The sequence below is a fragment of the Eretmochelys imbricata genome, chromosome 9, assembly GCF_965152235.1.
Source record: "Eretmochelys imbricata isolate rEreImb1 chromosome 9, rEreImb1.hap1, whole genome shotgun sequence".
In the NCBI taxonomy this organism is placed as follows: Eukaryota; Metazoa; Chordata; order Testudines; family Cheloniidae; genus Eretmochelys; species Eretmochelys imbricata.
The window spans coordinates 82,907,701-82,931,457 of NC_135580.1; the positions used below are offsets into that span (position 1 = coordinate 82,907,701).

At 38.3% G+C, this 23,757-nt stretch overlaps 1 protein-coding gene across 4 annotated transcripts in view; it reads right to left on the bottom strand.

The window, feature by feature from the left end:
* The window catches only part of ATRX (ATRX chromatin remodeler), a 141,043-nt gene that overhangs the window by 23,505 nt on the left and 93,781 nt on the right, over positions 1–23,757 (bottom strand). For 3 of the 4 annotated variants that reach the window (XM_077827054.1, XM_077827053.1, XM_077827055.1), the window contains 5 exons: positions 17,253–17,406; positions 16,814–16,917; positions 13,071–13,179; positions 5,387–5,564; positions 3,640–3,834 (listed from right to left, as the gene is read on the bottom strand). In XM_077827054.1, the coding sequence (XP_077683180.1) occupies positions 3,640–3,834; positions 5,387–5,564; positions 13,071–13,179; positions 16,814–16,917; positions 17,253–17,406 (740 nt within the window). Of the gene's footprint in view, positions 1–3,639; positions 3,835–5,386; positions 5,565–13,070; positions 13,180–16,813; positions 16,918–17,252; positions 17,407–23,757 lie in introns of those variants that run through there. The other variant, XM_077827056.1, reaches the window with a different exon arrangement.

Below are 23,757 nucleotides of genomic sequence, written 5' to 3' on the forward strand. Positions count from 1 at the left end.
CCAAAAATCTAGTTGAGGAGGAGGGAGAAAAGGAGAGAAAGGACAGATGCGTTACACGTTAACAGATCACCAGTATTCTCAGTTAGTGTGTGAGGATACAGGAACCAGCACACAAGGAATTATTCTGTGCAAGCCAAATGTAGAAGCTGCTAAAACAAGGAGATAATTAGCTGATAATGTATAGCCTCTCAAGTGAAAAGTTATAAATACTTAGAAGTTTGTACATAGCATATAATGAAGTGTACATCCTTAAAGAACACCAGACTGGCAACTGGACTGGAAAGAGAACCAAGGCACAGCCAAGCAGAATTACAATATACAGATATTTTCTTTTTTCTAGCAGCGGGGGACTTGTGTATGAGCAGGAATTCACCCCCGGCCCATCTGTCTCTATCTGGATGATAGGAAGATAACTAATGTGTAAAGTTTAATATTTAAAACTAAATGTTGACACAAATTGTTCTGATATTAAAACCAGCCCTGAATGAGGACGAAAACTGTTTGCTCTCAAGAAAGACTGCCCCAGCAAGCAATCTACTCACGTATAAATAAAAAAACCTAAACAAATATTTGAAATTAAGCGTTTTCAACAAATGAATGTTTAAAGTGTTGTGCTGAGTTAAATCAGTACAACTTTCCTTTGAAATAGATATACAAGACGTCTCTAGTTCCACATCCCATATGCTGAATGGGAAATGTTTACCTGTTGTGTAAAGGCAGATAACCTAACCTCCTGTTCAGTCTGTCTCTTCACAACTTGCCTATCATCACTTTAGTGGGATGAGGAATTTAGTTGATGTTTGCAAATTTGTTCTGAAGTATTATATCAGTTTGTCAACTTGTATGTGTATCTTTTTTCTACACTCATGTTTCTCTGTCAAGATATCCATTCTAATGACACAGACTTTATTTAAACAAATCTATATTTTTGGAATTTATTTCCAACATTTAACTCCTTAGTGGTATTTTAATATTCACAACTGGATAGACTCTTGTGAGCATTACTAAAATTGTACGTTAGAAAAGACATAACTTTCAGAGTATAATTACTACAGAAGATGGTTTGCTCAAAATTCCAAAATCACTAATCATAATCAGATCATTTCATGAAGACCAAAACCAGTCCAAATTTTACTGAAGAGGCATTTTGATATATTATGAAGAACTATTCTTAAGAATATACAAATATCCTGAGATGTATCAACTATTCTTTGTGGAGCTATCAACATACAGTAAATAAAATAATCAAAATAGGATAATATATTAACTTTATAAATAATTTTCTTTTAAAGCAGATGTTAATTCTAAACTGGAGAAACAAATTAAATAACGAGAGAATTTAATTCACTGACGAAGTTACAATAAAACCACTATTAAGAAAATGATCTATGACTTACTGCTTGAATTGAAAAATCTCATAATAAGAAGGGTTTAGATAGAGTCAATAAAGTTTGTTTTCAACTGTTTTAAAATGACCATGCTATAGTGGCTCTGTACTGGGCTAACATCGCCTAAAGCCCTCTGACAGCTGCATGGCACTCTAGGTGGTCTAGTAAAAATCCATCTAAAAAAATGTCTGGCCTAACAATTCAAGGAAAACCAGTCTGGTGTTTAACAATAATGAATCATATTCTAGTAATCTAAAAATAGATTCTTTAAAATGGAGAATATGCCATCTTTCATTGAAAAAGAAACAGAGTCACGATAAAGCAGGAGAAAAGCATTTCTCCCCCTCCAGACAGTTTACAATCAATTAAATACAATAGCAACCAAGTCATTTAGAAATATCTATATTTTCCTCACATGTATGCTTGAACATTTGCTCTTTAATTGCTTACAACAAATTTAAATTAATACCAAATTACATGATTTTGACATCATTTCTATTCTATTGTATTCTTTTCAGGAGTGCCTTCATTACTGTAGTATCTCAGTGCCTAACAGAAATATATTAAGTTAAATGAGTAGCTTCTACCATGTGTGGTTCTTTCTTTCTCCCTTCTTTTCCTCAAGAATTGCATGGGAATAAAAAAAAATTAAATAGTACTTTTTTTATTTGTTAATATTAGCAAATGCAAAATCAAAACAATGCATCTTGCACTTGGTGGTGGGCTTTGTGGTGCAGAAGTTTGGTCCACTTTGCTTCAATATTATGAAACCATTCAATACTAATTCAGCTGAAACTGAAAAAAACCTACCTAAAAAGCCCTAAGTATTTTCTCCAAGGGCCAACTACAAAAGTCTTACAAATAAAACTGAAAGAAATATGATCACTTTACTACATAAAGGATCTACTTAGGTTATTTTATACATGGAAAAAGTGAAGTTGTATGAAATGATTGTTATAGTAAGTGAAAGACTTAATTTCACAACAGGTTGGTTACTCAGGAATTAACCTTTATCAGACTACGTTTAATGTTAAATTTATTTTTATTAACTGTGATCTTAAACGTACTACAAACAATAGCTATCTTACACTTACCTTATTTTCAGATCTGTTTTGAAAACAACGAACAAAACAAGTGCTCTGTATTTATGGCTATAACACACTTTCTCTACTTGAAGTTACCGTAAGACTGACATAGATTGACTTAAACCAGGGGTGGGCAAACCTTTCGGCCCGAGAGCCACATCGGGGCGCAAAACTATATGGAGGGCCAGGGTAGGGAAGGCTGTGCCCCCTAAACAGCCTGGCCCCTGCCCCCTATTCGCCCCCTCCCACTTCCAGCCCCCTCACTGTCCCCCTCAGAATCCCCAACCCATCCAACCCCCCCTGCTCCTTGTCCCCTGACTGCCCCTCCTGGGATCCCCCACCCCAAACCGCCCCACACCCCCCGGGATCCCACCCCCATCCAACCTCCCCTGCTCCCTGACTGCCCCGACCTATCCACACCCCTGCCGCCTGACAGGCCCCCCAGGACTCCCACACCCTATCCAACCCCCCCATTCTCCGACCGCCCCAGAACCTCTGCCCCATCCAGCCGCCCCCTGCTCCCTGTCCCCTGACTGACCCCCCCAGAACCCCTGCCCCTAACCGCTCCCTGACTGCCTCCCGGCACTCCCTACCCAACCCCCCACCGCCGCCACCACCGCCTCACCATGCCACTCAGAGCGGCAGGAGCCCGCGCGGCGGAATGGGCAGAATGGTCCCGCAGGCTGGATGTGGCCCGTGGACTGTAGTTTGCCCACCGATGACTTAAACCCTGAAGAACAAGGTTTAATAGCCGCTAAAAATTTGTCATCATTCAGTGTGATAACTCTGAACATTCCTGACATCCATGTAAATATTCAATCCCTTTTTGAATCTTGGCCTCAATGACTTCTTCTGGCAACAAGTTCCACAGTTTAATCACATGTTGCAGGAAAAATCCTTCCCTTTTTTGGTATGAATTTCCAACCTTTTAAGTGAATTGAAGGTCCCCTTGTTCTTGTGTTGAGGGTCAGGAGGAACAGAAGATCCATTCACCTTCTCTATATCATTCATTATCTTATATATTTTTATCATGTCCCCTCTGATTTGTTTACCTTTAAAAGTAAAGGATCCCAATCTTTTCATAACACTCTTTCCCTCCTAGGAAAGAGAGCACTGTCCACTTGAACAGGCTTGAAGATTTATGAAAGATTTGTGAATTATGTTACCTTTGGCAGCATGGGTGTATCCCTCTTCTTTTTCTTTTCTGAATTAGGGTCATCCAGCAAGTCTGGCTCAAAGGTATAGAGCTCTGTAAGCTCATTCATGGTAAAGTGACGCTCAACCTGCTGCTGGTCAACTACTCGGAAAGACAGTGACTGCTTTGTTACTTGACGATCATATATCTTGTCCTCCATTGTTCCCTAAAAAAAATCCAAATATTTGTTTTTATAAATCTAAACACACAAATGGGATCAAGTTATTCTGTCACTGAGAAAAACAGCAATGATAAGAACAACACTATCATATCATTAACGTTTGTTCAAAAAGATAAAGAACTTTACTCCAGTACGTCTCCCGTAGTTTGCTAAATTGTTTAAAAATGAATGTAGTCCCTGAATGAACCACCACAAAGGAACATGAACTACCAATGCAACTAATGGTGCATGTCTATTTATTAGTGTAATCAATATATTTTAATTTCTTTAGCTCCCTGAAGAAATCAGCTTTTGCACAACCTCCCGAAATTGTAGTTTTTAAAATATGAATATGAAAAAAATTGATAATTCTGTTGCATCGTTCACCTTATTTTAAGTTAAACAAAAACAAAAATCACACTAAATAAGAAACAGATGGGTTACATTCAATGACAGCTTTTAAAAAAAAAACTTAGGGGACATGGGACTAGGCACAACTGAACATGAGTTCTGGTGTGATATGGTGGGTAAGAAAATGTAATCCTTGAATGTATAAGCAGGAGAATAGAGAGCAGACGTAGGGAGTAGTATTCGCATTCTATATAGATTAAATGAAAATAGCATGTGTAGTTCTGGTGTTCACAATTTTAAAAAGGATGTGAAACTGAAAATGATTCAGATAAAAGCTACAAGAATGATTTAAGTTCTGGAAAAATATCTCACAGTATTCAGAGTAGCAGCCGTGTTAGTCTGTATTCGCAAAAAGAAAAGGAGTACTTGCGGCACCTTAGAGACTAACCAATTTATTTGAGCATAAGCTTTCACGAGCTACAGCTCACGTTGCATCCGATGAAGTGAGCTGTAGCTCACGAAAGCTTATGCTCGAATAAATTGGTTAGTCTCTAAGGTGCCACAAGTACTCCTTATCTTATAGTAAGAGACTAAAGAAGTTCAAGCTATTAAGATAAATAATTAGAAGATTAAGATATGAATTGAAGACCTATAACTACCTAAACTAGAAAAAAATCTTGTAATAGAGGGCCTTGAATCTATCAGAAAAAGGCACAAGATCCAATGGCTTGAAGCTGGAGCTAGACAAATTCAGACTAAAATTAAGGCACATATTTTTAAACAGTGAGGTTAAACAAAAACAGGAACAAATTACCTATGGATATGGTGGATTCTCCATCACTTGGGAGTCTTTAAATCAGGACTGGATGTCTTTCTAAAAGATATGCTCTGGCTCAACCAGAAGCTGTGAACTTGATGCAGGAATCATGAGTGAAAATCTACGGGATGTATTATGTTGTAGGTCAAACTAGCTGATCTTACTGGACCCTTCTGGACTTAATATACACAATTTTTTTCTTTTCTAATGGTCTGACAATCTTAAACCCCAATTCTACTATCTGATCTACACCAGTGGACCCCTTTTCCTGTGTAGCCCCCCCGCAGACTTCAAAAAGAGTCCATAAGGATGTAAGGGTCCGTCTTTACAGATAAGACATCAGGATCTGAGCCTGAAAGGATGAATGAGAAGCATCCAAATCATACGTACCTGAGCCAAGAACCTGTACACAAACACAGGTTTGTTCTGCCCAAAGCGGTAAACCCTAAAGATACTCTGAATATCATAGGATGGATTCCAAGAGGCGTCAAAGATAATCACTCTATTAGCAGCCACCAGATTAATTCCAAGGGATCCTGCCTTAGTGGAAATAATAAACAAACGACCTCTGAAACAACAAAAAATAAAATTATGAAATGTAATATTTTACAAACGGACTTCTCTTACCTTGGATTCCTTAACTGTTATAAACATGAAGTTTTTGAAATGCTGTAACCTAAATCCTCTGGGGTCCTATTATGAATTATTCATAAATTATAATGATTCAAAATCTTCTAAAACCATGAAGTTGTAAAATTTGCAACTTATGTTCTAAATAAAAGGGCAAAGCTGCTAACCAGCTGTCAGAATTACAGGACAGGGACTTTAAGAAGTCATTTGTTACCAAGAATTGTTCTGAGAGGAAAAAAAATCTTTTTCTTCAGACATTTGAATTCAGGATCAAATGTAAGAAAATTAGTTATGCCAAGTTAAACCATCATTTAAAAATGAATACATGCTGGTTGGTGTCATTGGAACTATTATCTGGAAAGCAGACTTTAAAAATTCCTTGGCATGAAACTGTTTCTAGGACATTTTTTATAAAATAACGCACCTTTGTTTCTTTACATGTCACTATCACCCAAGATTAACTTTAAATTAACAATGCAAAAAATCTCATGTAACGTTGAGATTGACATTTTAAAAAACACAAAATGCAAGGATTCTAAAGTTATAACAACAGTAATTGTACCTTTTTGCAAGTGTGTAATATTCTTATTACTGCATAAGTTTTAACTTGCAACTTAGCATGTAAGTAGTGGCAGAATTTGGGGAATATAACTTAAAAGTCATTGATTAGTGCAGTTTTAACACTGCATGAATTAAGTTTATTCCATTTATTGCTTTTTAAATATACAATTGGCTGCATTACAGATATTAATTTGAATGTTGACATATGTATTTGGGAAAATTCATGAAACAAAAGAGCTTCAATTAATATGTACAATTGCATATTATATATATACACACACACACACACACACACGCACACGTATATCTATCTATCTGAGAGTAGAGGTAGCTCATGAGGCACCAGGGCTTGGCGATGCACCTTCTACCTTTACTCCAGATATGAACTTCCAGTGCTTTATGGAAACTCTGAATCCTTATTAAATTAAACAAACAACCATAATGCCTAATTCAACTGTGTTAACTAAACAGATGGACTCACAGAGACCATCATCAACATACCTGAAAAACTCATCTTGAGTGAAGTGGACATTGAGACAGGTCAGACCCAGTAAAGCAGTAATTTGGTAAACTTTCCATTCTCAATCCTGAAAGTTCCCCAAGTCCAAGACATTTGGGATGTAGTGAGCAGGAAGAAAATATTAGAGAGAGGAAGACATAAGTAGGACAGAAGCAAACTGTTTCCCCTTGCCTAAAATGGTATTAATCTATTTTGAGACAACATTGTTTGGAGACACTTTTCTGTCTGTACTGATATATAAAAGTATCCATGGATGACAAGGTGGTAGCTTCACAGATTTCCTCTGTGGTAGCTGATGTTCTTTCTGACCAGGATGAGATTGTGGAATAAGTTGAATCATGTTTTTTTTTCCTGTGGCTTAATATGCTTCAGTGATACATTATTTGATCCACCTAGCCACAGAGTATTTGGATCCATTCAAGGCTAGACATTTAGGGTAAATGGAAATGAACAAAGATGACATTTTTCTATACTGATCAGTTCCACTTAGGAATATTTTAATTGCTGTTCTGACATATGCTGTACTTATCCTTTCAGGTGTCGAAGATTCAAAGTAAATGAAGACAAAACAATTTCCTATGAATTAACCTTGATTACCAATAACTACTTTGTCATCACAGAAGATATAGTAAGAAGATGTATATTCCTAAAAGCAGAGATTTCCAAGACTGTTCTTGCCAACCTGGTTACAACCAAGAAGAAAGTTTTCATGGAAAAGAAATAAAAAAGGGCATTTCAGGCCATTGGATGGTTCATAAGAACTTGTACCACTCTGGGCCAATTCTAGATAAGAAAGGTACACCTAATGGTTGGTTTGGACAGTTATACTACTATAAGCTACTTTGATGACATCAGGTATTTAGATAAGCATGAGTTTATGGCCTAGTTTAACACCGAGATATAAGACACTGTGGAAGGAAGTCTAAGATTCAAGTCAAGGCCACCGCAAAGAACTCCAAAAGAGCTGGAATGCCTGATTTCCTGGTGCTGATTTTTGTATGTTAACATCCTTACGGGCATTCAGTTCAAAAGCTTGCATAGGCAGAGAATAGGACAGCCTGAATGAGGTTAGAAGAGTATACTTTGGAAAAGTATCCCATTTTGTTCAGTTCTTGCTACTCAAAGCCAAAGTTTTAGGCTCGGTCAGTCTGGAACAGAATGCAGGAGCAGACATCTACTTAATGGAAAGACAGAGCAGGGACTTTTGCAACTTTTCCACTAGGTCTAAATACCTTCTTGGCCAATTTGCAGTGACAAGAATGATAGATTTCAGAGTAGCAGCCGTGTTAGTCTGTATCCGCAAAAAGAAAAGGAGTACTTGTGGCACCTTAGAGACTAACCAATTTATTTGAGCATAAGCTTTCATGAGCTACAGCTTACTTCATTGGATGCATGCAGTGGAAAATACAATGGGGAGATTTATATACACAGAGAACACGAAACAATAAGTGTTACCATACACACTGTAACAAGAGTGATCAGGTAAGGTGAGCTATTACCAGCAGGAGAGCGGGGGCAGAGGGAGGGGGGAAACTTTTGTAGTGATAATCAAGGTGGGCCATTTCTAGCAGTTGACAAGAACGTGTGAGGAATAGACAGATGTTTCCTCTTTTATCTAATAAATCACTTTCTTCCTAGTGGCAGAAGGAGGGGGAGAAGGAAAGAAACCAATCTAGCTATCAGAGTCAGTGTGGCCTCGCTAATTTGTGGTCTGCTTCCCTGCTGAAGAAAAGCCACACCTCTGAGTTTCATCTGGATGTATATACTTGAACCTGGCTCTGTGGATATCAGAAAGAATACTTCCTGATTCAGGGACCATATAGAATATTGACTGTCTGCAGATAGTTTAACCAGTCTGGTTATGTGTTCAGTGACTTCTTTACATGGATCATTTTAATGGAGGCCAGCTGAGCTTTTGTCCAGGAAAAAAAAATCTGTATTGTTTCAGCATTTAGACTTGAAACATTTGTACGCCACTACTGATTTATGCATGCCACAGTTGTGGGGTTTCCTTTTTTGTCTGAACTAGGACATACTATTTCCCTTAGTGCTAATAAAATGCCAAAGAGCCAGCCTAACGCTATCTAGATCTCTTTCAAGATGTTGTTCAGGAACCTTTCTGCCTCTGACCTTTTTATCCACTCTTTGTATTCTGATGGTCCATGTGTGCTCCGCAATCTGAAATACTGGTATCAGTAGACAAGATTCAGGGACTGGGTAGTGGAAGGAGGATCCTACCATCATATGGGTTTTTCTATCACCATGGAATCATAGATTTTAAGGCCAGAAGTAACCACTAGATCATCTAATCTGACTTGATGTACATCACAAGCCTCCAACCCCACCCAGCACCCCCATACTAACCCCAACAACAAAATTAGACCAAAGTATTACAGTCCACAGGAGACTAGACTACTATGTGCTACAGGCAGAGAATAGGAGGGACTGAGGTATACCATGCGCAAAGCCCCTGCAATGGCAGGGAAATGATTAACAGTGGGATTGTCACTCTTCTCTTTCCTTTATATCATCTCGTATTGGGAATGGTTCCAGACCCCAAGAGGAATCCCTGAAGCTCTGTCATGTACGGTCATGTCTCTTGAACACTGATTACTCCTCAGACAGAAGATAAATGCAAGTGACAATAGATGGATGACCTTCAGTTCTGTAACACCTTCCAGAATAGTGCCTGGATCTTTTCAATCTGTACTGTTTCAGGAAGACTCTAGTTCTCCTTGGGTCTCCCTAGGTGGATGATCCTCTTGAAGAACAGCTAAGTTTACCAGGAACCCTTATGCTTGAAGTACAGAAAGGATCCTTAATGTAATTTCCTTTGTGGCCCCTGAAAACGATGCTATGATGAGTCTGCCTTTAATGAATGGATATAGATAAATCCCTGGACTCCTTCAGTAAGTTAGTGTAACTAAATGGCTTTGTGAATACCAAAGGAGCAGAGGATAGATTGAAAGGTAATGTTATTTATTAAAATTGGTGATTTTTGTAGGCAAAATGAAGAAACTGGTGAAAATAGGGCCTGCCTAGAAAATGCACATAAGGTTCTGTTGAGGCCATGAAGTCCTCCGAAGAGATTCCAATGGTAGCAAAAGCTAGAGTCTCCATTCTGAACTGTTTTCTTCGTCAACCTTTTCACTCTCTTGAGCTTGATCTCCTCTAGTTCTTTTTCATACTTAGAAAAATCTGGAATACCACTTTGGAAGTGCTTGCTCTTTCTTAAGGATGGAGAGGTGATGATGAAGGTGCTAAAAGTTCCAGAGTAACTAAGTATTCATCTTGCACTATCGCCTGTATCCACCTGTCTGAAGCTGATTAAAATTAGATGTCTGAGAAGTGGAACAGCCTGTCACTAAACCAATTTGTGGATGGAAGTAATCCTAGTTGCGTTAATACATTAATGTTTGGATTGGAAAGAGGGATTGAACCCATTCTCTGATCTGGACTTCCACTTGGCATCCGTTTTCTGGTATTTTTTTGGGGGAGTAGGAATGAAAGGAGCTTATGCCCTTATATAAGGCTGTATTCGTCCTTTACCTTCATTGGACTTCTCACCAGCCAGAATTCTATCCGCAAATTTTGAGGCACAGAGGATTTCCTTTGAATAGTTATCTGCTACTCAGGAACTAAGCTAGAGTCAATGCCAGGTCACTGCATTTACTTCCATGGCTCTTGTTGCCAGCTTCCTGATGTCCCGTGGATGTATTCACTATGAACACTCTACTTAGCATACCACTTGAATCAACCATGGTTCTGGGAGTTAAGGATTTGTAGGTCATCTGCAGCATGTGGTTGCCCTGTAAGCCCTTATGGGCTGCTGAAATAGCTTCAGGGTTCCCTCTGTGGATGGCTTCTATTTTTCCATCTAGGGAAGAAAACCCCCTCACAACAGATATTGACATATACTTTAACTTTGATGCCACTGGTGCATGTGTCTTAGAGAGTTTAAAAAGAGAATATTTATGTTCTAGATCCTGTAGATTTTCAAAACTGAGGCAGAGGCTTTGGCACGAAAGCAGGAGTGTGGTCACGCCCAACGGCCTCACTGACAAATCTGAACAGCCTCCCATATATGCAGGAAGCATGACATGGCTCAAATGTCTCAGACTGGGGCAGTATCAGGATCCAGAAATGTTAGCTTCCTGTATATTTGATATGTAATTTTCAAACATGTAATAAAAAAAATTCAGACAGAAGTTCCATAACTGCTATTGTTACAAATAAAACTTACGATGACTAAATTAGACTGGAGGAAAAAAAATCCGTTTTTCAGTTTGCTTTATTCATCTGATAAAAAACTTAGTGTATGGCTGGTTTCAGTGTATAGCCAGTCTTCTTCCCCATTTGTGTAGGCCTTTCCAATTGTAACAGAAGGAGAGAAATTTTAATAAAGAGGAAAATATAATTATAAAACCAAAACCAAATTGACAGAGAAATTGAGGGACAGGTTTCAGCTGTATGGTTTAAGGTTTATATTTCAAACTTATCCATGCACAACAAGGGGCCTGAAAAAAACAAAACAAAAAAAGCCAGCTATATTTTTACTAGAATTTCTCCACAAAAACCAATGTCAACAATCACGAAAAATATCAGCCAACGATTAATATTTTCAAACTGTTATATGCATCTGAAAATAGTCTTTTCCAACCATAACTAAATTATCCATGAAACAGTGCTACAGAAAGAGAACATTTATATTTATGAAAATTCAAAATTGTACACAAATAGCTGTGAAAATGCAATACAAAGCATACCTGTTACACTGAGAACTGTTTATTGGAGAAAACCTAACCTTGTTGAGGAGATATAAGGAATAACCTTTTCATTCATTTTAAAACTAATTTAGTAAATAAATATTAGTGAGATGCATTTATTGTCAGGTTAATGGACCAATGCTGCAACAGAGTGATTCCCATTTGTTCCATTCAGAAGTTGGCTGAATATATTCAACATGTGCAAGGGATAGTAAGCTTGCCACATCAAAGGACAAGGCATGTGGCATAGAGTAAACCCTATAATCAACCAACTTAATAGGAAACCTTTAACAAAATGACAGAAGTCCTTTCTTCTCAAATAAAATCCCAACATCAAATGCATTTCTCCTCATTAAGGGCGGAACTACACACTATCAAACTCACAAGTCAAAACTAAAAGTTGTTTTTCATTATTTCACTGACTTAACTCAAAGTTAAGAAAAATGAATATGAAAGCTTATTTTGCTACCCCTTATTTAATTCATTAATTTTTGCAGTCTGGTCATCTCCATGTTTAGCGTAAATAATTGTCTTTAAAATTCATTCACATTTGGCCAGTATTGAGAGAGAGTGTCTAGAGACAAACTACATTACTAATTTAAACGTTAGCAGGTTGGTGCAGTGGCCTTGCACATGCATAGTTTACGTTACAAACACACAGAGACACACACTCACACACACACAAAATTCTCTCCTGGGTAAGACTAAAATTCCCAGAAAAAAATTACATGAAAATAGAGTTAATGTTAAGAGTACATATTAGTAATGTAGGGTAATGTACATTATATGGATTTTGCAATTATCCCAAAGCCAGGTGTATATACCCATGAAATTCAGAGTTAATATTAAACTTAAAAGAAAACAAAAAAATTAAGGTACAAAAATACATAGTTAGGGTACCGAAATACCTTAACTCTGCCATACAGTGGCACCATGTAATAATCTCATGACTGAAGTTTAACATCCCCATGAGGTGCAGTGGTATCAATATTTTTTACACAGGGGGAGCTGAGACAAAGACTAAAGGCAAAATTGTCAACTAATTCTGGGTGCTCAATTGGAGATACCTAGAGCCTACTATTTCAGCATAATTAGCATTTAATAGCACTTTATATGTTCAGAACAGAATTCCCATTCACCTCTGTTGCAATTCTGAGTGCTCAACCCTGCTGCAAATCAGGTGTCAAGTTGGATACTAAGAAAATGAAGGAACACAATGGCTACCTGTGAAAGTTTTAGTTTACATGACTTGCCTATAATCAGAGGCAGACACCCGACATAGAAAATTTAAATTTAAATTACGTAGGTCAGCAAAGTTATAAGCAACTGAAAACAGGATCTCATAACAGAAAGTGCTGGGACACTTAGCTATAAAATATTAAATACAATCACACACACACACACACTACAGAGGAAGAAGGGGCAACAGTACAGGTACAAAACCTATGTAAAATATCTTTAAAAATAATTAAAGTTCTATCATTGGGAGGATATTTTGGTATCTGCACTATCTTAAAAAGAGTTCATAAGTTAGTATAAGTACAAAACAGATGTAGGAAGAAAAGAGGAAATAAAAAGCTACATAGAATGATCTTACCTCACATTAGTTTCATCATTAAATTCTTCAGCCCATTTCTTTCTTGACTGAGCCGTGGTTGAACCATCTAAACGATAGTAGTCAATATTTCTGAACCATTTTCCTTCACCTAGAAATTTGAAGGTAAGGTGATTAAATGACACCAGCACAATATGAAAATATTAGCAGCACAATAATTTAAATACTGATCATTCAGGGCCAGATTGAGACTAAAAGTTAAGGGAGCAATCATACAACCTCACACGAACCAGCTATTCTATAACAATCAAAATATTTTATACCCAAGGAACTTGATCTCTATGATGTCCGTGCCCCAAAGTACACGTACACAAATAAATGAAGAACCCATAAGGGGGTACCTGCCATTGCTGCTCGTCTCAGTTGAGCTGTGAAAATGATGCAGTGTAACCTGAATTATGAAATATAATCCACAGAAGGATTACAGAAAATAGTGGTAATCATAATTCGGGACAGTAAGTATCCAAAGCCTTTACTCTAATAGTTCATATCTTTTGTGATACTCCCCAATCCTCAGGTAGCCTTGCCCAAAATAAGAAGTGCAGAATTAGAGTTAACCAAGAATGAAATAAAATTTATTTTCTGAATAGGATTCTACCCCCTATGTAGGGTCCAGCAGTATTGTCCTCTTCCCAAGGAAAAGTCTCAATTTAAAAAAAATGAACTAAGTGAAACTTCCACAAGCAGCTTTACACAGCCTGCAATTTAGAGAGATTTATTAAGATTTATACACTGAGGGAAAACTTTAATTGCAATATTTTCAGTAACCTTTAGTTAGCTCTTCTAAGATTCATGTGTTTCCCCCTTTGTCATATCAAATTTCTAGAGGTCTGGACACGTTTGCAACAAAATCAGTCGAGTTTCTTGTTTAACCTCAGTGCAAAAGTTAATTGTAAAAAGTAACTACATTTAACCTTTAGGCATTATGCCAGTAACCCTAATTTTCTAATTGATCTTTGGAGTCTGTATGTTTCCAATTACTCTAGGCTGCAGTCTCTCTTATACAAATTGTACCCCTTAGGTAAATGCTTGAAAGGGGATTTCAAAAAGTCAAGGTATAATCATTCTGGAACTGAAATTTAGAGCAGCTGCTTGAGTTTAATTAGCCAGTGAGTTATGGCTACTTCTTTCCAAATGTAAAAAAAAATTACAGCTGATAGAAGCAGATTTTTCTGTTCCCTTTTAGAACTAACCTTTTATTTTTTCTGGAGGTCAAGGTTTATTTACACAAAATGAACCCCACCGGGCCATCGATTAAAATCAGAGCAGCTCTTGTAGGAAGTAGTAATGCTGAGTGACAATGAATTATGAGAAACTGCATGCTAAATCATGACAGAGTTGTACATCAACAGAACCATCACAAACAGGAAAAAACAAAGACCATGTAAAATTAGCTCAGGTTATATGGACAGGCTATAAAGATATATACAGCTCAGAGGTCACAGATGACCAATGTTCTGAAGCAAAATACTGGAAATACTCTTTAGACGCTTGCTATATGGACAACAGAGTTCCGGGTAATACAGCAGCAGTGAGCAATAAAATAAATATATAAATAGACAGCAGATGGAGAGCTATCGATGTCTAGCTAGCTAACTATGATATTGATATTTCTAAGTCCCTGTATTACTTGGTATTTAATTGCTCAACACCATGCTACCAAAACAAAAATCTTTTAAGGAATGTTATATGAATTCATATAAAAAATGGTATGAAGGGTCTTTCACTGCAAGATTACAGAGATGTAAAACAAAATGCTACAGTACACATGTACATCTATGGTTAGAGAAAAAAGTTCACACTATTGACACATTACTAAGAAAATATGATCTAATACAATATACCTTGTGCCATGTGTGAGAATATGAAAAAGCCTATTGCAATGCAACACAAGGGAGCAGGTTTAGAAATGTGTGGTTGATTAAAATCTCAAAATGTTAAATTTTTCAGCACAGCCAGTGTCATTTCCTTTAATAACCCTCTCTTAAAAATGAGGATCAGACTCAGTGTTTTTCCATTTGTAAAAACTGTTTTCATTTTGTATGGCCCCTGACTAAACCTTCCTCTCCCTGCTTCTAGAAGAAAGACATCCCATCTGCTTGGAATATAATAAATACATGAAATAGAGCACACGCCTGCAATCAGTAGCAACAGCCTAAGATCCACAGCAGGTGGGGTAGACAGCATGCAATCAGACCAATAGCCCTCCCATATTTGGTGATATTGGGAAAAGAGTAGCAACTCTTCTGGTCTGAGAATGAATTAGCTGTTTCATCTCCCTTCCATCTAGAATGAACAAAGAGCTAAAAAGGAATAATTAGCTTCACAATTTTGAAGTCTGTTGTGCAGGTGAGAAGTTGAAATGTGAAGGAAACGTGAGCATACTGTCACAGGAAAAGGGTGATAAGCAGCGTTCAACCTGAGTAACAGATCCATACTCTAAAGAGGGTTAATAAACTAGCTGTATAATGGACTCCTTCATTTGGACAACCCTAAATGATCAGGAGAAAAGATCTAGAGTATCACATTCTGGTTTCTATTTGCAAAGTTTAAGAAACTAATCTATTGTTTCTATTCAGAATGCTCTCTTCAAATATTCAGAACTTTTATTTCAAAAACAATGTTTTTTCAAACAAGACAAAGCACACAGCCCTTATTCAAGAGTATAAATGTGCCAAATTGAAAGATTTAAAAAGGAGCCATTTTTGAGATAATCAAATGCAAAATAATTAAACATCTGAACTTTTTTTAGATAAAATATAGCCTCCTCAACATGTTAAATAAATTTAAAAATGAGGCACACATTTGAAACCAAGCCTGAGAAATGTTACCAGCGAATGTATGTTTTTGGTGTTATGCATAGCGGACCACAGGGTTTAGGTTCAGATGTTAGTGCCATTCTAACAATATTTACTTTTATATTTTACATGTCTGATTAATGTCTGTGCTTCAGTTTGATTCTCATAATACTCATGTGAGATAGGTATTATCACCCCCTTCTTTTAGATGAGGTACAGACAGACAGGTTAAGTGACTTGCTGAAGGCCACCCAGTGAGACTGTGCCAGATGTGGGACTAGTATGCAAGACTTCCTGGCCCTTGAGCCCATATTCAGTCCACAAAACCATAATACTTTTCCAACTACAGAATTAGCATACACTTATTCAAGAACAAATACATTAAGGAGTTTAATAACTAATTTCCTTAATGACTTTCATAGGCAAAAAAGAATTCTTCCTTCTGCAGATGCCTCCATCACCAAATTAACTTTACAGAACAATTGTGAGGTGGAAAGATGGAAATATTACAGATGCTACACCAAGTTATACAATGTGTTGTCCCAAAAATACAAAAACTAGCTAAACATCAACTTATCATATTGGTTTTGGCATGTCATCAGGAGAATTAAATCAATTTTACACAAATTTATCCTTTGAGAGAATGTTACAATAATCAAACAACATCTTGCAATAGACCCAATGTTTCACTTTTTCTTTAAAAAGGAGTTTGGACCACAATATGTCAAATATTGGGTTTTCTACAGAGATAGCCCCAGTGACGAGCAGGGAAACCAGAGGAATTGGCAATGGGTCAGTAAAGTGAAAAAAAATCACTGTACCCTGGATTGGATTAAAATTCACACCTATACTATCTGTAGCAGGAAATGACATTAAGAAATTCTCTCCACTGTCACTGTTTGTAAGATATAGAAATGCTATACTAACCTTTATAAATAACAGGTTTATCTTTGTCAGTTTTGTCCCTGCTTGCCAGTTCCAGAAAATCTTCTATCAAATCCAGTGATATTAGAGACTGGCTAAAAACTAGACTGAAAAGAGAAATACGGAAATATACAACATTTTCCACTAAAATTCATTCAATGCATGTAATTATTGTATTGTTTTGCTTTACTTCTCTTCCTTCACCCTGAATGTGATCTTTAAAATGGAGCGAATGTCTTTGGTGGAGTACTGGACAAGCATGGAATGCTCTTCTGATAAAAATAAGTTAAACACACACATCTCTAACACAAATTGAGCTACAGCTCTGAGCGCAAAATAAGTGTTAACAAAGGGTGGACAATAAAGAATGGTAAGGCAGAATAATATATTTAAACAATTTAAAAAATTTCTACAAATCTATATATTATTTAACATGACTTACACTTTATCTCCAAGCTCTTCCGCCATGCGAAGAATTTCAAAGAGAAGCACCATTTTCCCAGAATGTTCCAACACTTCAGCATCTGCATCAGTGACAAAATCTTTGTACCAGTCTGGAGCTGGGCTGCCTGGGTTGGAAGAGGATGTGGCTTTACCTGTATAACAAAAATAGTATTAAGCTAAAAAGAATCTCCTCAAAACGAAAGCATGAGACTTTTCCTAAAAGGCAAATATTTAAAAAAAACTCTTAAGACGCCAATTTTTAAAAGTGACACAAATTTTTAAAAAAGGCTCCAGAGGTGATCCCAGCAGTAACAGGATGATAAGCCTGACTTCAGTACCAGGCAAACTGGTTGAAAATAAAGTAAAAAACAACATTGTCAGACACACAGTTGAACATAACTTGTTGGAGAAGAGTCAACATAGTTTTTGTAAAGGGAAATCATGCCTCACCAATCTACTAAAATGCTTTGAGGGGGTCAACAAGCATGTGGACAAGGGGGATTCAGTGGCTATATTGTACTTAGATTTTCAGAAAGCCTTTAACAAAGTCCCTCACCAAAGGCTCATGAGCAAAGTAAGCTGTCATCATAAGAGGGAAGGTCCTCTCATGGATTGGTAACTGGTTAAAAGATAGGAAACAAAGAGTAAGAATAAATGGTCATTTTTCAGAATGAAGAGAGGTAAATAGTGATGTCCCCCAGGGGTCTGTACCAGGCCACGTCCTTTTCAATATATTCATAAACAATCTGGGAAAAGGGGTAAACAGTGAGATGGCAAAATTTGCAGATGATACAAAATTGCGCAAGATAGTTAAATCCCAGGCAGACTGCGAAGAGCCACATAAGGATCTCTCAATACTGGGTGACCGAGCAACAAAATGGCAGATGAAATTCAATGTTGATAAATGCAAAGTAATCCACATTGGAAAACATAATCCCAACTATATGTATAAAATGATGGGGTCTAAATTTGCTGTTACCACTCAAGAAAGATCTTGGAGTCATTGTGGATAGTGCTCTGAAAACATCCACTCAATATGCAGTGGCAGTCAAAAAAGCTAACAGAATGTTGGGAATCATTAAGAAAAGGATAAATAAGTCAGAAAATATCATATTCCCTCTATATAAATCCATGGTACGCCCACATCTTGAATACTGCATGCAAATGTGGTTGCTCCATCTCAAAAAAGGTATGTTGGAATTGGAAAAGTTTCAGAAAAGGGCAACAAAAATGACTAGGGGTATGGAATGAGGAGAGATTAATAAGACTGAGACTTTTCAGTTTGGTAAAGAGATGACTAAGTGGAGATAGGATAGAGGTCTATAAAATCATGACTGGTGTGGAGACAGTAAATAAGGAAGTATTCTTTACTCCCTCTCATAACACAAGAACTACAGGTCACCAAATCAAATTAATAGGCAGCAGGTTTAAAACAAACAAAAGGAAGTATTTTTTCACACAACACACAGTCAACCTGTGGAACTCCTTGCCAGATGATGTTGTGAAGGCCAAGACTATAACATCTACTTTTTTCGAAGAAAAAAGAAAATCCTAAGTTCATGGAAAATAGGTCCATCAATGGCTATTAGCCAGGATGGACAGGAATGGTGTCCCTAGCCTCTGTTTACTGGAGGCTGGGAATGAGTGATGGGATGGATCACTTGGTGATTACCTGTTCCGTTCACTTCCTCTGGGGCACCTGTCATTGGCCACTGTCAAAAGACAGGATACTGGTCTAGATGGACATTTGGTCTCACCCAGTATGGCCATTCTTATGTTCTAAGATACAGAAGGCTTATCCCTTCAACCAAAGGTCCTGCCAGTTAGTGGTATGGAATTAAAGAAAAAATTCAGAGACTAGTGTGTTATCCTTAGAGGGTCACTATCTGCCACACACTTTTTCTGTGTTACGTACTGTTTTAACACACAGTCCTGTCACCTTCCATTTTCCTAAATTAGCATTCAACTTCTTCACCCACAACTAATATTTGCTTCCTAAAACTCAATCACAGATTTTACAAGAATGAGGAGAGATATAACTGCTTTTAAAATACTGATCTTAAATTCCAAGCAAATATCTACAACCCTTAGAAAGGGCACTGTACTTGGGCCTTGGGGTTATCTAGTTCATCAAACCAGAGCTATGCAGGATTGTTCCCAACAATACATTTTTTTTTTTTTTTTTTGCATTTAGGGGTTAAGGGTCTGGGAAAATAGATTTAAATTATCTCAGTGATGAGAATTTAAAAAAAAAAAAAAACTCTTTGAAAAAGGCACAATATACAGGAAGTACCATCAAAACTAGAGTTTTGGATTTATTTCTTTTGCAATAGTTAACATTAAGTGCAAAACACCATTATTTTTTTAAACACATTCCTGTTAATGGTGTCATCCACATTTGCCTACAAAAGGGATTCTAATATTTAGTAGTTTAACAAAAAAAGCAAAGGAGGAGACAATTTTCATATGATTATTAAAAATCCAGACTGAGGTAATACTCAGAGGCCTTCATCAGGAAAGATCCTTTGTACTAGGCACCGTACAAGTACACACAGAGTCTCTCCCCAAAGAGTTTACATTTTGTTTTGGAATGTAAATGTATTCCTAATTTAAGTCTATATAATGTTATTGACTTGAGATCATAAACAGCTGTCTAATCTGCTATTTACATAAAACTTTTAGTTAACTTGCCACTTCTATACCCTAATAAGCTGACTTCAGTCAAACTTCAAGCAAGTGATGATACTTTATATCCGAGTCACTCCTCCTAAAAATGTAGAAGATTAAAAGTGGTAAACCTGACAAGCTAGAGAGAATTAGGAAAGTCTGTATCTCACTGTACTTCTATGCCAAAATAACTGAATACCCAACAAAACAAGCAACATTTGTTTAGCTCTAGATTTGTCATTCAACAACACCTGGTTGTGAACTATTTGAAATACAGCATGCTCTCCTTCCAGGGTATTAGTATTCTCTTTATCTATTGTGAAACACTTTTGAATTCAAATATACATGTAGGCTTTTTTGCAATCTCATCATTTGATCCTGAAATGTAGACAGGAATCAGGAGCTGACTTTATTTATGTTACCTAAATTCATTTTACAGGGTTGTATGTTTCTGCCTTTAATCTCCTTTGCGTTAGCGTGATAAATATTGATTTATTAGAATTACAATACAAACCTTCTTTCACTTAAAAACTTTGATCTTACTGAGGTATTTACTTATACAAAATATTTTTCTCCTATTATCTTACTATTAATTCAAAACATTCAACTTTTAAGACCACATATAGCAAACTAGCTGAAAGGCAACTTCATCATGACAGAATAGTCATCCTCAACATTTCTGCAAATACCTCTTTCAGTGCCGAGGAAGGAATTAACCTGCAAAAGAACTCTCATTTGAAAATTTCTTTGCACATATTTTTTTAAGCATACTTTTAAATGAATGCTGAATTCTGTCCCTAATGTAGGCTGGTGTGACTGTTTAAGTCATGTTAGTGACGTTGTTTGGTGTTAATACCTGACAATGCAGCATGTAAAGGATGCAGGCTGTGCATGCCTCAACTACAAATTTCCTTTTTTGAAAGTATTATCACACAACTTTTAGTTGTACTGGTGCTATATGAATTTTATTTAAAAGGTTAAATAAAACTGAAATTGGCATAAGTGTATGAAAGAGCCATTGTATAGACCAGGGGTGGGCAAACTTTTTGGCCCGAGGGTCACATCAGGGAATAGAAATTGTATGGCGGGCCATGTACGCTCACAAAATTGGGGTTGGGGTGCAGGGCAGTGTAGTGGTGTGCGATGGGGCTGAAAAGTTTGGGGTATAGGAGGATGCTTTGGGCTGGGACTGGGGGGGTTCGGAGGGCACGAGGGGCATCAGGGCTGGGGCAGGGGTGCAGGAAAGGGTGCAGGTTCTGGTTGGGGATGAGAGATTTGGAGTGCAGGAGGGTACTCTGGGCTGGGATCGAGGGGTTTGGAGAGCGGGAAGGGGATCAGGGCTGGGGCAGGGGAGAGACTCAGGGGTGCAGGCTTCAAGCGGTGCTTACCTCAAACGTGTTGCGGCCCCCGACCCAGCGCCCCGGCCGGAGTGGGGCCGAGCCACATGTTGCGGCCCCCGACCCAGCGCCCCGGCCGGAGCGGGGCCGAGCCACGTGGTGCCGGCCCTGACCTTATGCCCTGGCCGGAGTGAGGCCGTGCCACGTGGTGCAGTCCCTGACCCAGCACCCTGGTGGGAGCGCCAGAGCGGGGCCGAGCTGCATCATGCAGCTACCAGGCTGGATCTGGCCTGCGGGCTGTAGTTTGCCCACCCATGGTATATATGGTCAAGAACAAGAGACAAATCAATGTCCTACCAGGCCATGGAAAGAGTGCCTGCCTCTCAAAAATACACACACACTCACACTCACACACACCCCCCCCACGCAAGCCAGAAGGTCAAACTAAAGTGAGTTTCAGTTTACACTGGAGACCCACTGAAATAGGTCCACTGCCGAGTGGGAGAAAAGGTGGTCTATAACCTCAAATTGCAGGAGATGATCTGAATATGATGAAGGGGAAATGTTATTGTTTATTATTTATTTATTGGACCAGGACCCCATTTGTGCTAAGTGCTGAACAAACAGAAGAAAAGGATGGTCCCTGTCCCAAAGAGCTTACAATCAAAATATAAGACAACAGAGGGACAGACAGACAGGGGAGCACAAACAAACAATGAGACAATATTGGTCAGCATGCTAGACAGTGGTTTCAACACAGCAGCAGCCTAACCGTCATTAAGCATTTTGCACCCACGGCAAAGGAGCGTTTAAGCAGGGTTTTGAAGGCGTGTGAAGAAGTAGGTGTTGAAGATGTTTACAGGGAGGTCCTCCCAAACATGGGAGGATGTATAAAAGGTCCTTGTTTGAAAATTTAACAAGTGGGTGATGGAGGCTGGCAGCATGGGCTGACTGAAAGCAGGAGTTGGCATCTCAGTAGTGAATGAGTAAGGATACGTAGGGTGAGGATAGGTTGTGAAGAGCCTTGAAAGAGAAGACAAGTAGCTTATGTTTGATGCAAAAGCATAGAGCGCTAGTGGAGGAATGCAAAGATGGGGGACATGGTCAAAGTGATGGGCTAGGAAAAATAGCTTTACAATAGCATTTTGAATGGATATGAGAAGGGCAAGATTACATTTATCACTGCCACAGAAAAGGATGTTGCAGAAATCAAGATGTGAGATGAGGCAGCCTGGATTAGTTTAATTGTGTGGATGGAGAGGAAAGGCCACACCTTAGAGATGTTATGCAGAGAGAATGTGCAAGATTTAGATACAGCTTGGATGTGAGAAACTAGAGGTCAAATCTAAGTGAAAGTGAATGAGAAAGGACTTAGTGGGGAGGACTTGGAGGAGGGGTTCTGATTAAGAGCTCTGTTGAGCTTCAGCTGAAAGACATCCATGTCAGAGAGGCTGAGATTTTAGTTTTGACATAACGAGGCAGATCTGGAGTAGAGGTAGATCTAGGAGAAATAAGGTGTAGAGGGAGAAGAGAAGGCGAACAAGGACAAAGCCCTGTGGAACACCACAAAAAACTGGGAGGGCGGTGGGGGTGAGGAGAATTTTCCAAAGGACATGCTGAAGGAGCAATCAGAGAAGGAGGAGAACTATGAAAGGACAGAGTCACAGAAGCCAAGGGAAGATAAGATTTCAAGAAGAACATGGTCAATAGTGTCAAAATCAGCTGATAGCTCAAAGAGGACAAGGATGGAGTATTAGTGCAGAGCTCTGGCTGGAAAGAGGTCATTAGAGAGACTTTGGCAAGAGTGGTTTCAGTGGAGTGCAAGGGTCAGAAAGTAGACTGGAGAAGAACCCCAGAGACTGACAGTAGACAGCACATTCAAGAACTCAGATGAAAGGAAGAAAGGAGAGGGGGCAGTAGTTGGAGAGGCAAATGGATCAAAGGTGTGGCGTTGTTTTTTAAGATGAGAGAAACTGAAGTATGCTTGAATTGTGAGGAAAAAAAAACAGAGGAGAGTCAGAGTATCGGAGAAGAGTAAGGAAATGGATGAGAAGGAGGGTAGGTGAGCAGGAGATGGGAGGACATGGGGTCACTGGGGAATTAGAGGAGGACAGTAGATGAGAAACATCTGTGTCTTTGAGAGAGGAGGAGGGTAGAACTATAGGAAAAGAAGAGAAGGGAAGGCAAGCCTAGCGGAAGGAGAAGGTCACATTGTATTTTATCAACTTTTTCTTGGAAGAAATCAGCAAGATCCTGTGTGGGAAGAGAAATGGAGACACAAAGGAAGGCAGTCTTCATCCCTTCTGTTACTGAACCCCATCCTTTCAGACAAGACCTGGGACACGATCCAAGATCCACCAATAAATCCAGATAAGTCAAATACCACTGAACGAGCTACTTAGTTCAAAATGATACCTGCATGTGCGAGGGAACAAGCCTATACTTATATGTGCGATGGGATCACATCTATTCCCATCTTAATCTCATTCCAGGACTTGC